The 13,715-nt window shown below is 32.7% G+C and overlaps 1 protein-coding gene across 1 annotated transcript; it reads right to left on the bottom strand.

Moving 5' to 3' along the window:
- Window positions 1-640: 640 nt before the first annotated feature.
- Window positions 641-8,790, bottom strand: LOC111627030. The gene is made up of 9 exons (XM_023370570.1): window positions 8,617-8,790; window positions 6,959-8,122; window positions 3,452-3,805; window positions 2,700-2,855; window positions 2,562-2,631; window positions 2,427-2,473; window positions 2,253-2,334; window positions 2,049-2,184; window positions 641-832 (listed from the first exon to the last, which is right to left on the bottom strand). Exons 2-8 carry the CDS (start codon window positions 7,995-7,997, stop codon window positions 2,055-2,057), a joined length of 1,878 nt encoding a protein of 625 aa, XP_023226338.1. The 5' UTR covers window positions 7,998-8,122; window positions 8,617-8,790; the 3' UTR covers window positions 641-832; window positions 2,049-2,054.
- Between the last annotated feature and the right edge of the window lie 4,925 nt (window positions 8,791-13,715).

Genomic DNA, 13,715 nt, shown 5'->3' with positions numbered 1-13,715 from the left:
CCGCTATATACAAGTTAATTTATACTAATTTTTTGCAAGAATTTCAAGGGACATAAGAATTTCTTTAATATCAGGTTTTTCGCTATATGTAGGGTCCGTTATAGACAGGTTTCACTGTACAACCTCCCCCACAGAATTTTGCTTGTGTTTTTGGAATCGGGCATTGATAAATCAAAGCCACGACAAAGTTCCCCATTGTTCTATCGGTCGAACCCACGACAGGTTTGAATAGTCCATCTAGTGTTTCTTGTTCGGACTAGCGTAATTTTATTATGGAGTTAGAGGACTAGATTAACGTCATTTATAAATATTAGCTTGGAAGAGAAATATGAAACCAATCTAAATCCCCCCAAGAACCTTTATAAATAAAACTTCAAGCTTCAGCTAGAGAGCGCTCCATATTCTGTAATAAACTTGAGTAAATTAGCAGCGCCATTTAACAGTTTATATGAGTAATTTTACAAAATTGATTCGGATTAGCGAGAGAATATTGTGCAATGGATAGATTACACCCAAATCAAAGTAAATTCAATTACTTTACACGCTTAAAAATCCACATATGTTCCGAAATTTTATAAAATTGACACAATTTAGATTATTAACATATATTTAAGATTACTCTCACAAAAAAAGAGAATTTAAAAATTCTTTATGTACATCTTAAAATATCACAATCAGAAAATAAATTTATTAAGATTATTTACAAAAACAACATTTACAAAAGTGAATGTGATGAAAAGAACAATTAATAAACACGAATTTCAAGTTTTAAAAAAAGGGGTTTTTCAGGAGCAACAGACTTGCTTCTTTCTTCTGAGATCAGGGATCAGTCCTGGAATTTAAAACAAAGGTTATATATTCCTTTTTATATTCAATAATTGTATAATTCTTATATAATAAAACCCGTGTAAGCCGGAATTGCACGATACCGGATTTTTCCGGCTCGGTAGGTTTCCGCTTTAAACAGATTCTGCCTTAAAACTGCTCCTTTCCAAAAGAATTTTTCCATTTCAAATAGGTTTCCTTTTTATTCAGGTTCCGTTTTGTACAGGTTTTACTGTATTAGAAATTAGACAATGGAAGTTCAGCTATACCGTCTAATTTCTAATACAGTAAAACCTGTACAAAACGGAACCTGAATAAAACTGAATCCTGCCAAACCGGAAGAAATGCTCGGTATTGTGCGATTCCGATTTATACAGGTTTATTGTATTTACATCCTACTTTTTACGACTTGATAATTGTAACCGATATGGTTTGATTTATGCCTAAATTTTTGTGGGAAATTTAAACAAAAGCAGAAGGCCTTCGTTCTAAAGTGCCCACTATGCTTAGGGCCTTCCATTGCCGACAAACTTTTATACATTGAGCTAGTAGTTTATGAAGGCTGCTAGCTCAATACATAAATTTATCAGCGAATCTCAACATAGCTCTCAGCAAAGGCCTGGGAACTTGTCCCTATGCTAATCCCTATGGACGACTATTGCTACGATTGTTATTAGACTTTGGATACGCTGACAATATCGTTTTGTCTTATCTAACAAATTGAAGATCCGGATAATATGAGATTTCTCTATAAATAATTTTAGTTGAAGCTTATCAATTGATTCTTTTCAACGTTTAGATAAAGAAAATTTAAGTTGCAGACATCAAATTATCAAAGTAATAGTAATAAATATGCAATAAAGCTAAGTCATAAGGGTTGGCATCACTGCCAACTAACAAATTTAATAGTTTAAATGTTTCATTGGAATATTTCCTTGCTACAGTGAAACCTGTATAGACCGGACACGTACGATAGAACATTTCCCCCGTTTAGGCAGGTTTCGTTTTGTACATAATTTGGCCTGATCTGCTACAAATTTGGATCACTTTTACTTAAAAATTATCTTCACAAATGGATTTATCTTAAAACTAAACTGGAATTGATATAAAAACACACGATTACATCTAATAAAATGGAAACATTCAACCGTCACGAATAATTTTCTAGGGAGGTAAGCGTGATAAAGTGTATATTTTCGTAAATATTAATTGAAAAAAAATACCTTTCTTCAAACGGTACTACTGATAAATTGCAATTTTTCTTCATGAAATTGATGACGTTTTAACTCTATGGACTTTTCTGTGCTGCCATTACTTTTAAGATCATCCTTTAATTTGTAGTCTTTATAATGAATTAACCTAAACGAAAATTTATACACTAGATATTTTAATTATTAAATTATTTACCGGATTAGTTAAATTTTTACTTTTTCCTCTGATGAAATTTCCCACTGATGATTAAAATTACAAATGCTACGGCGATGATACCACCACATGACGATCCTAAAACTGGAAATTTAATCGAGTAATGTCTTAATTACTGATCAAATTCAAGAATATATACTGTATAAAATTTTAAATTTAGTTTTAAAAAATCTTACCCAATCCAGAAATTTGACAGTAGATTCCCATATACAAACTTTGGCACCTTAAAAAAAAGTGTAAAAGCATTAAGCAAATTACTGCAGAATTTCATGAAAATTGTAATTTTATTGTAAAGAAAATTATTCGGTTACTTGCAAACTGGTTTATTTTGAACGACGTGGCACTTTCCATTATTTTTACAATATCCTTCTGGACATATGGCTAAAATTACAAGATATAATTATTAAAGTAATGATATATATTTATTTAATAAAGTGGCACGTAAATACCTTCACATATTTCTCCTGAATAACTTATGGGTGAAGGCGAAACATCGATGTAATTATTTTTACAAATGCATTCGTATCCATTGGATTTGTTATTAAGCACACACACGGCATTCTTACTGCAATGGTTTAATTCTGCATTCTCACAAGGATCCACTTCTGCAAATATTGAAATGACAATTTATAGAATTAGTTGCAAACCACAAATGATCCAGAAGAGTTTGACTTTCCGCTCTGCATAGGACGACCTTTTAATAATAATACCTATCGTGAGTTTCAGCCAGGTGCAAAATGGAATAGGAATTGTTTGGACTAAATTAAATTCACGCTTCGTGGTAGCTTAAATACTCAAAGTATTCGATGCCATAGAAAGTGATTTCAGGCAATAAATAATTCTCGCTTTAACAATGACCAATAGCTTATTTAAATATTTAAATAAGCAATTTCAACACGCTCTTTTGTCATATTCCATGTTACTCCAGACTTCACCTCCCATCTTTGAAAAATTTCCTAGTACTTTGTGTTATAATAGCCGGGAAGTAATAATTATAAAGAGCGAAAGGTTAATTTTGAGGGCAAAGACGAGTTTCAAAATACATTTTACTATTCTACGCCGGCTATTACGTATAACTGGCTTAGATCTGGCCAGAACTTTTCTGTAACAGGTGTTAAGTATGCAAGACCAACGTTCCACGTTGGTCTTGCATACTTACACTTGAAACTTGGAAGAGTTAAGTAACTTTAAATAAACTAACCTGAAGATATATTTAGAAAAGTCGCATTGTTTATGTTAATGGGCGAATCATCAACAAGCTGTAGAGCGTGACTGAAATCGTCTTCGAAATCGACGGCCATCATTTCTAAGCTTCCATTTCGTTTAGATTCGGGAATTGTTAATTGCCATTCAATGATTAAGCTTCCTCGATGAAATTTCACCACTCGAATTTGCATTTCTTCCACGGATAATTTTTCGGAGTTATCCAAGATCAGTTTCAAGGTAATTTCGGCCGCTTTCATCATGTTTTGGAATGTATTCGAAGTAGGATTATCGAGCTCTGAGAAGTATGGCTGCTCGGGACATAGAAGCATTCCCACAAAGGCTATTTTAGCTAAGAAAAAAAAGATCATTCATTTTTTAAATTTTTTAGAAGATAACTTACAAGCAACGTAAAATTGCTTATAAGTTTGCTGGATTTTGAGTATTTCTCTTCTCGACATAAAATCCAGCAGAGTTGCTTAACTTTCCCGGCCACAGCATTTAAAATTGCGTGTGGCGCCATCTGTTATTTTACTTAAAAAGTTTTTATATAAAAATTATTTTACAATGGCAAAAAAAGAGCTTTTTTTTTATTTTATAAAAAAAAGTGTAAATGCTAATAACGAGTAAAATCTCCATTAAGTCCGACAACTCGAGTGATTTTTCCTTCTATTTTCCCACCCCTTAACCTTTAAACACTAAAATATAATAGTATCAATGACCCTAATACACAAATAATCCTACAAAATTTCAGAAATTTTCCGACAGAAAAGGCACAGGAGTTATTAAGATTTAAAGTAAACAATCTTATCTCTCTCTCACAAAATAATCAGTGGCGCGTTATAGCTTCATGAGCGCCCAGGCAAATTTGAATTAGGGAGACCTCATGTACAGTACAGTGTTTACGTTACATTTTTCTTCGGGAGAATTTTTGGGAAAAATTTAATTATAAAATATTAATTTGGAAACCCCTATCAGTGAGGGCTTCAGGAAATTGCCTTTTTTTGCCAATAGAATAAGAAACAGCAGCAAGAGAGGCCACCAGAAGTGTGTGTACTTGTAAGATACGCCATTTTGATACGCTAAAACATTTCATCGAGTCATTGTTCAGATTAAGTTCTATATATTTGATGTTTTCTAATTACATTCCCGGCTGTTATAACTGGCCATTCCTATGCCCTGTGCAAAAATTTGCATTTAAACCCCTTAATTAGGTTTGGGAAAATAATAAAAACAAATACAAGCATTTTGGGTTCCCCTTCCAAGTAGGCCCTGTGCGGGTGCACCTATTGCACCTGCCTAATTACGATACTGGTTATAACACAGGGAAAGTATGGCAACCCGGCAAAAAATAACCCCCCCACCAGATGTTTATATTTTTGGACTCATGACAACTTGAAACATCGAGAAATGCAAAAAAAATTGAGGGCAATTTCTGAGGGGGGACAATTTTATTCACTGTGTTTGAAGCTTACCTCTTACTTTTTGTCAAAAAATTTCTGAAATTTTGCAGGGAGGTGTGTGTATTAGGGAATCTATGCTATTAAATTCTGGTGATTAAAGGTCTTTGGGGTGGGAAGATAAAGAGGGACGTATGTATTTCCAATAGGGTCAGACTTAATGACGATTTTACTGGTTATTAGCATTTACAATTTTTTTTATTATAAAACTCATCATTACCCTCAAAATTAAGCTCTGCCATTTTATAATACTGTAGTTAAAAATATAAAAAGTTTAAAATAAAATATAACAGATGATGCCACTAAATGTTGCTGAGAAAGTTAAGCAANTACATTTTTTTTTATTATAAAACTCATCATTACCCTCAAAATTAAGCTCTGCCATTTTATAATACTGTAGTTAAAAATATAAAAAGTTTAAAATAAAATATAACAGATGATGCCACTAAATGTTGCTGAGAAAGTTAAGCAACTTGTTGCTGGATATTTTAGTGTGGAGGTATGTAAAACCCGCTAAAAATTAGTCAAAATGTTCGCATATTCGTGATGAGTTTTATCATTTTTCATTATTTTAATCCTTTAAAGCAACGAATATACGAATAAAATAATTTAGTAACTTCATATTAAACCGAATTATTTTTAACAGAGCATAAACAGATGGGTAGGTTTCCACAGGGAATCTATTTCCAGAAATCACTTGTTTGTGACATGTCAGCAATACAATACTGTAAATATACACGTTTGTTTATTGTTTCTATACAAATAATTCGTCAAAGAACTGGAAGAACGTCGATACGACCGGAAAAACTTAACTGATGAATGCATATGTATAGGCTCAAATACTTTATTATATAACTAATACCTAAATTAAATAATTTATATATAATTAATAATATCAATTATAACTTTAAAGTTACATGTAAAATGTAATTTATATAGTAATATATAAATTAGTTTTACTAATAACTTAATGACCCACTAGATTAAGCTATTTCTCTGCATATTTTTAAGTAAATTTTAACAAAATTTAAAACGTAATTTATATTATTACACGAAATTATTACAGAACTAAAATTCTTATGACAAAAAAACCCATTAAAATCCAAAAAAATGCATCCAATCTTTATAGTAAGGATCCAATCACTTAAAATAGATAGATTTTAATTTTGATGTGAACCAATCACCTCTATTGTCTTGTAATTGTTTTTTATAATGCCAAATAGTTATATTGAGCATGTACCGACTTTAAATTGTATTTAGTTAGTGCCAGCTCAATTAAAAAGGCAAGTAATCGTTCAACAAAACAACTAAAACTTGTTTTTAAGTGGGAATATCGGAATGGCTCTACTGTATCATGTCCGACAGCAATAAACCTCGAAGAAAAACATCAAAATTTTTTCATTTTAACAATAGGTAATTATCTTTCCGAATAAAAAAAATTGCAAAATGATTATATGCAAATAAAATGGCATGATTATGCCATTAAACTACCGATTGACATCGAGATATTTATAATTTGTGTGTTAATTTCCAAATAATTTTAAATCAATTGAAATAATGAAAATATTAATGTTTTTTTTTTCATATTTTGCTCTTTCTGCCTCGAGGGCATTAAGAAGGGCTTTACCCATACTCATCGTGAGTTCGGCTAGGCCCACGAGGACCAACGGGAAGTGAAGGGCGGAACCCCAAATATCCGGGACAGAATGATTCCGGGGGGGGAAGTTCGCCAGAATTCGATCCCGAATACCACAACCTCGATCATCCGGCAGTCGCATTGTATGAGTAATAAAATATAAATTTTACTTTCATTACGAACTACGCTGAAATTTAACTTTTTTTCAATCCCTCAAGTCTTACAATTTAAAGAATTTATGTAACTTATGCCACACACTCCTTTTTCATCGTATATATTAATTACTCTTCGCAATGCCCCTAATATTTGATTCAACTTAGTCCTTTATACCCACATTCCGCAGTTTAAATATTATCTTATAATCATTCTAAGTACTAGTTTTAGATATATAATTTAGATATAAACTTACCTTCGCACATTCTGGTTTCAACGTTCCTAATGAATGACTTTCCACATTGACAAGCACCCGTTCCTTCTTCGTTGACACACCTTTCATTAAGTTGAACATCGCATTGAACTGTTGAAGAACAATGTCGGTCTTTCATATCGTCCAACATGGACGACGTGAAATTTTCAATTACATTTAAAGCAGTCGAACTGATAGTCTCTGAAGTAACAATTTCTTCACTAGAAGTTGATGTTTTCGGGTCCGAATCAGTTACAGATGCAGTCGAAAATGGAATTTTTTCAGTTACTTCCGAAGTTTCGTACGTGTTCCCTGTATCCTGCAGTTTAGGTGTCTGTAAATCATCAGAATCAGGCGATTCTGTCGTTTCAGAAAACTCGGCTTCCAACTCGCTAGAATACGGGAGATTTTCTGTGGTACCACTTTCTATACTAGACTCTTTTATAACACCAATAGAAGTACTTATAAGTGTACTTTCTTCGCTGCTGGTTACCTGAATCGTTGAGCGAATCGTTTCGTTAGTAGTGGCATCAGCTTCCAAAACGTTTGTACTAAGCACATGATCCTCCCCTATAGTTTCAGTGCTCTGAAGGTCGTAACTATTTACAGTTTTATAAGAGGGAGAGGTTTCGAATGGGAAACCACCCGACCCACTTTCTTCCTGTTCTCTAGTTGATCCAACACCAGAAAACTCTAAACCGGACGAAGCGCTTCCTGAATAATCCTGACCGAATCCTGAAGTGCCCGAGCTTTCCACGAAACCCGATCTTATACCCGAATTTTCAATATCACGGAAGTAAGCATCGAATTTCTCAACTGGTTGTACTAATTGCAAAAGGTTCGTAGACAGTCCCGAACCCCTTTCGATATTTTTAGTCTTTACAATTTTAGAAGGTAACATCCCCGAATTTTCTATTTCTAAATTCTTCCTAAAAGTGGGTAAAATAGTATTTTTAAATATTTCACTATTCTGTTGTAAGGAATTTTCTAATTTTAATAGTAGTTCTTTGCTTCGTTTTAAACGTCTCTTTCTTATTTCCATAAAACCCTCTTCTAAAGGAAAGAAATCCCTCTTTTTATCAGTTCTATTTACGATTTACGACATTGCAGTTGGGTGAACTGGTAGACGAGATGGTTGCCAAAAAACACTGATTTTCACGACACTTACTGAAAATTAAAAAATATTTTCTTTAATTAAATATTCTTACTTTATAATGCATATAAATTTTAACACTTGTTATTGATTAACAACACTGGATGTACTGTACGCTAGTTCTATAGTGAAGGGGAGGTGGTTTTTTTTTGTGTGTTTGTGCGCGCACCACGTCAAGAATATCTCCCCCCACCGAAAACTGTTTTGAGGAGCCATACAATGACACTATTCTACAGAAGGGAGAGCAAGATTTTAACAACCTTACACAGGAAATGCAAGTTTAAAGTTAGAAACAGGCAGCTGGGGCGGGAAAATCAAAAACAATTTAATCACCAACACATGAAAGCACTCGTATACTTAATTAAACTAGTATCTAAATATATTTTCTAACAATACAGAATTATTGTTTAATTAGAATAATTAAAAATAATAATAAGCAGACAGGGTGACATTTAAAATACACTATACGCACTGAGGAAGCGAAAAAAAAAAAGAAACAAAACCTTACCTATTAAGAACAGCAAAAGTAGAACACTGTAGTAAACTGCGTTAGTAATCATTTTAAACGATAAAAAAAAAAGTACGTCCGACTGTCTGAGATGAAGAACAAATCTGCTCTCTCCTCGCAGCTCTCCTCTAGACTACCCACTGGGTAAGTTGGAGGGTAAACGAGGGGAGATGTCCAGCACCACACACCTCCTAATTAAAAATTAGTTTCGTAAATATTCTAATTAAAATTTTAAATAATAATAATAATAANCCGTAAATGGATCAGTTTTCACTTAAATAACAGATAAGATTGATTTTTTTGCTCTTCCCGCCCTGTGGACACTAAGAGGGCCTTTTAGCGAGCTCATTATGGGTTCGGTGGACCGGATGATGAGAAACTGGCCCGATATATCCAGAGGTCCCACTAGTGGGCAAGTGAATAAAATCACTGAACACAGCACCACACACCTCCTAATTAAAAATTAGTTTCGTAAATATTCTAATTAAAATTTTAAATAATAATAATAATAAGAATACATTTTTATAATAATATATAAACAGTTAAAACAGTACCTATTTAAATATACAAATGATTAAAAAAATATCTTTAAAATTTATAAGGGGGGTGAGGCATGTTTCCGGTGTAAACTGCATTTTTAGTTAACGAGTGAACGTGTCAAGGCGCCTGAAGTCTACAGTCGTTCAGCATGTTTGAGTGAATTTAACAATAAATATTCACTACTTTGAACATTTATTTTTTTCTTGAATAAAGATGACCTCTATTCATATACTTTACTGCTTAACTATAGGGAGTGTATGATGTGCCGACGTAACAATATCGTCTTACACGTGTCAGCCATGTGCAAAAAAAAAAAGAGATTGATGCGTGATAATTTGTTTTATAATTCAAATTTAAAAAGAAAATATATGACGATTCATCATTTAATTAATTGAATTTTATGCTTTTAATAGTGGAGAATTTATGGCGCAATAAAAATGCCCATTGTTTATGAAGAAATGGGCATATATCTGCAATAAACACAAAGAAATTGTAATGGTAACTGGAAAGATCTTTATTCTACAAAATCAATTAATAAGTGCCCATAACAAAATAATAATATAAAATGCCCATAACAAAATAACAATATAAAATGCCTATAATAAAATAATAAGTGCCCATAATAATATAATGCAATTATTGTATTGTATTATTGAGAATTATTATGAAGAAACTTTTATAAAATTTGCAATTATTATGGGCCATTTATGACCCATAAAAGTTAAAACAGAGAATAGTTTATTTTTTAAAATTCTAAAAGATAGGTTTTCTATCAATAAGGTTCATCAAAATAGGGTAGAAGTGTAAATAAATATGGGTCCTACTTTAGTTTTAAAAAAAAAAGTAAAACATCACTTTGAAAATTTATATTGGATGATATAACAAAAAATCTAAAAAATTATCTTTCTAAGAATTAAATAAGCTTTTTTGTTTTAAGAAATTATAGATAATTTATGCCCTATATATTAATGGGTCTTTAGGTTTATAGGGCATATTTACAGCTATAAATAGTATAAAAAAAATTACATATATTAACTTCAAATTTGATAGAATTTACAGTAAAACCTGTGTAAACCGGATTCGTTCCAGTTTTGGTATTTGGCAGGTTTCCGTTTTGTGCAGGTGTTTTTAACACAGAAGAACTCTTCCCGTTTAGGCAGGTTATCGTTTTATTCAGATTTTGTCTTAAACAAGATTTTTTTAACATGGAAAATTGCTCCGTTTAAAGAACTTTTTTCCATTTAGGCAGGCTTCGTATTAGACAGGGTCATTTTATTAACATGGAAAATCACTTCGTTTCTAAGAATCTTCCCGGTTAGGCAGGTTTCGCTTTGGACAGGCTTTTACTGTACTGCAAATTCGGCGGATAAAAAAAGTATTAATTTGAATTAATAAACACTAATAAGTATAAATTATTGTATACTCTGCAACATTATATTTACAGTAAAACCTGTGTAATAATGATATCGAATATTTTCCGTTTAGGCAGGTGTCCGTTTTGTACAGGTTTTACAGCATATAAAATTGCACTAAAGTCGTGTGGATGTAATTAGAAATTGATAAATAAGGGGTGAATGATACGGGTCATTTGTATATTTAGAGAATGTGCTGATTTCATCTGTTTGTAAAACCTAAGCCAATGGGTATCGAGTTCCCAATTCCCACATGTTGGGTTGCTGTCAAGGCAATTAAGCGCTTGTTTGTATAGAATAAATACATAATACTTTATTTTAATTACCTTTAATTGTAATTAGAAAAGTTGTAATTGTAGTATAACGTATTTCCAGTTATAAAAACGAATATTTAGGCCATAGAAAGGTGATATTTCCGGGTTAGGTTCGTGGAGAGTTGTTTGTAATTGATAGGGTAGAAAGTCAATGCCTCAATTAAAATTCATTCATTGTTTACTATCAACCCTTTCATTCATTAATTACCCCTTTTATTTATTTTATGGGAATGTAAAGACACAAGCAAAACCATAAACTTAATGTATTTATTAATGGTAAAAGGGCAGTTTAGGTGTATGTCTTAAATGTTTATTAGTTAATAAACATATTAAGAAACCAAGACATAAGTAGAAGTGTAATTTATGGCTTCTGCGGATGCGGGTTTGAATCCCATTGCAAAACAATTAAAAAAATGTTAAGAAATACTTTTATAACGAGTGAGATTCGAACCCACATCTTTATGGCGGTTTTTAATTTTTGAGGAATTATGTACTTAATATTTATTTATATGAGAATTAAAAACAGTTTAAGTCTGTTTGTGGTTTCATACGAAAAGTATCAAAGGAAATTTTTAGTAATGCACTTCTGAGAACATGTAAGGCAGAATTTCATTGGAAAATGCAATTTGAAAATCACTACTAGAGAAAATATGGCGCCACAAATGGATCAGTTTTCATTTAAATTACCTCGAAAGATACGATTAATGTATTAGCATCGTTGGAGAGTTGTTCGTTTCATTGGAAAATATAATTTCAAAATTGCCACTAGGGAAAATGTGGTGCCGTAAATGGATCAGTTTTCACTTAAATAACAGATAAGATTGATTTTTTTGCTCTTCCCGCCCTGTGGACACTAAGAGGGCCTTTTAGCGAGCTCATTATGGGTTCGGTGGACCGGATGATGAGAAACTGGCCCGATATATCCAGAGGTCCCACTAGTGGCCAAGTGAATAAAATCACTGAACAAGGTCGTGGGTTCGCACCTTGCCAATGGACTGGCCCATGTTTTCTTCACGTTTGTTAAACTTAAATAGAGGTCAGTTCTCATAAAAGCCCACCTAGGATGCATTCCATTTTCAGAATTAAGTTACAGATGCCACATCAGAACAATGTCACAATTGGCATTATCTATCCACGAGTTTCGGGATTAAAGTAATTTTCTCATATTCTAACAATAATAATATTCAAATTGTTAGCTTCTCTATAATCAGTGGAAGATATGCTCTTGAATATCGAGTTTAATTTAAATTCTATAGAAACGAAAATCGAACTCGGATCCCTCCCATCGAATTACTTAACTCTTATAAGGACTTCGTATTAAAAAACATTGGGTGAATTTTCCGCTGGAAATCATCATCCAAGGTGTCATCTTGCCACTCTGGGGAACCCGGGATCGAACCTCGATGAACAATCCTAAGAATTTTTTATTGGGATTGATGAAATAAGACAATACAGCAATTGGGCCAACTGCCAAGGGACAGGTGTCTCCTAGAAGGGTTTCCTATGGAAAACTGGCCCTATTTAGGTATTCATGCAGCTAGACTGTTGGTCAGGAGCAAACCCACAACCAACCACCAGTATTCAATGGTTTATTCGCTCAGCCACCAGTAGGCCAAGGAATTTTTACAAATGCAGTCTCCACTGGGCAGAGAATTAAAAGTTTTAATTTGGTGCATTAAAAATTCAAGCCAAAAATTTCTAAAAATTAATGATTTTGTTTGGTTTTCTTCCATATACTGTAAGGTCTCGTTTTATGCGGTGGATACGTTCTACAGAAAAGCGCATATAAAAAATTCGCATAAAAAAAGACTTTACTTGCCTTGAAAAAGTAGGGATACGTTCCGTAATTTTGTAAAATCGCATAAAACCAAAACAACGAGTTAAAATTAACTTAAAACCGCTAAAAATTACAGTTTATACCTTTTAATGCGAAACTCAGAATGATGTAATAGCGACTTGTCGATGATAAGTATGATGTACAAGGGGAATCCCGAATTGCAAAAGCTCACTCTAAAAACAAATCACTAACATTTGGATGTGAAGAGTTAATTAAAACCCCTTTAGTTCCTCGCCCGAGTTAACTCCGGCAGGTTAGATAGCGTTACATAAAACACGGTCCTTAAGGCTTTTTGAAATTTTTTTTTTTTTGAATTTTTGGAATGTTTTTTAAGTCTCCAATTTTTTTAAAAATATACGGCCAGCTAGTGTTCACCCTACTTTAAACCCTTGTCCTCCCGTGACGTCTGAGAATGCCCCGGGAAATCCAACTCCAGCTGTGTTCAAGGTCATCCAGATGTGTAAACAATGACTCATTGCTGTTAAATTTCACAGAAGGGTGAGACAAAGGAAGTTAAACTTTGAAGCTTTTTCTTCAAAATTAACGCATTTCTTTCGTTTTTTTTCAGTTTTAAGTATTTTTTATGTTTAATTACATTTATATCAAAAATTGCTAGGAACTAAAGCGATTAAGGTAGATCTAGCTGTCCTTTACATCCATAAACGTTATATGTCAGTGGAACAAATGGAGTGAGCTTTGAGCGTTCCACGATTTTTGGAGACTGTCTATACGCGGGCTTCCTAAACAAGCCTATATGTATGTTTGTCCAAGAAATTTTTGGATGAAATACAAACCGCACAACTTAAAAATCGCATAAAAATAATCCGCATAAAAAGAGACCTTAAAGTATATTTTAAAACATTATGCATTAAAAATTCAAAATTGCACCAGTGTTTTTCTGCCAAAAAATATATGGTACAGTATATAAAAAGATTCTCTGATTAAATGCAATTTATTGTCACACTGATTCTTATCTGATTAACAAAAATATTTGCT

Source organism: Centruroides sculpturatus, unplaced genomic scaffold (genome assembly GCF_000671375.1).
Source record: "Centruroides sculpturatus isolate CEXI.00-Female unplaced genomic scaffold, Cexi_2.0 scaffold386, whole genome shotgun sequence".
Lineage (NCBI taxonomy): Eukaryota > Metazoa > Arthropoda > Arachnida > Scorpiones > Buthidae > Centruroides > Centruroides sculpturatus.
This window is presented reverse-complemented; position numbering and strand designations above follow the sequence as displayed.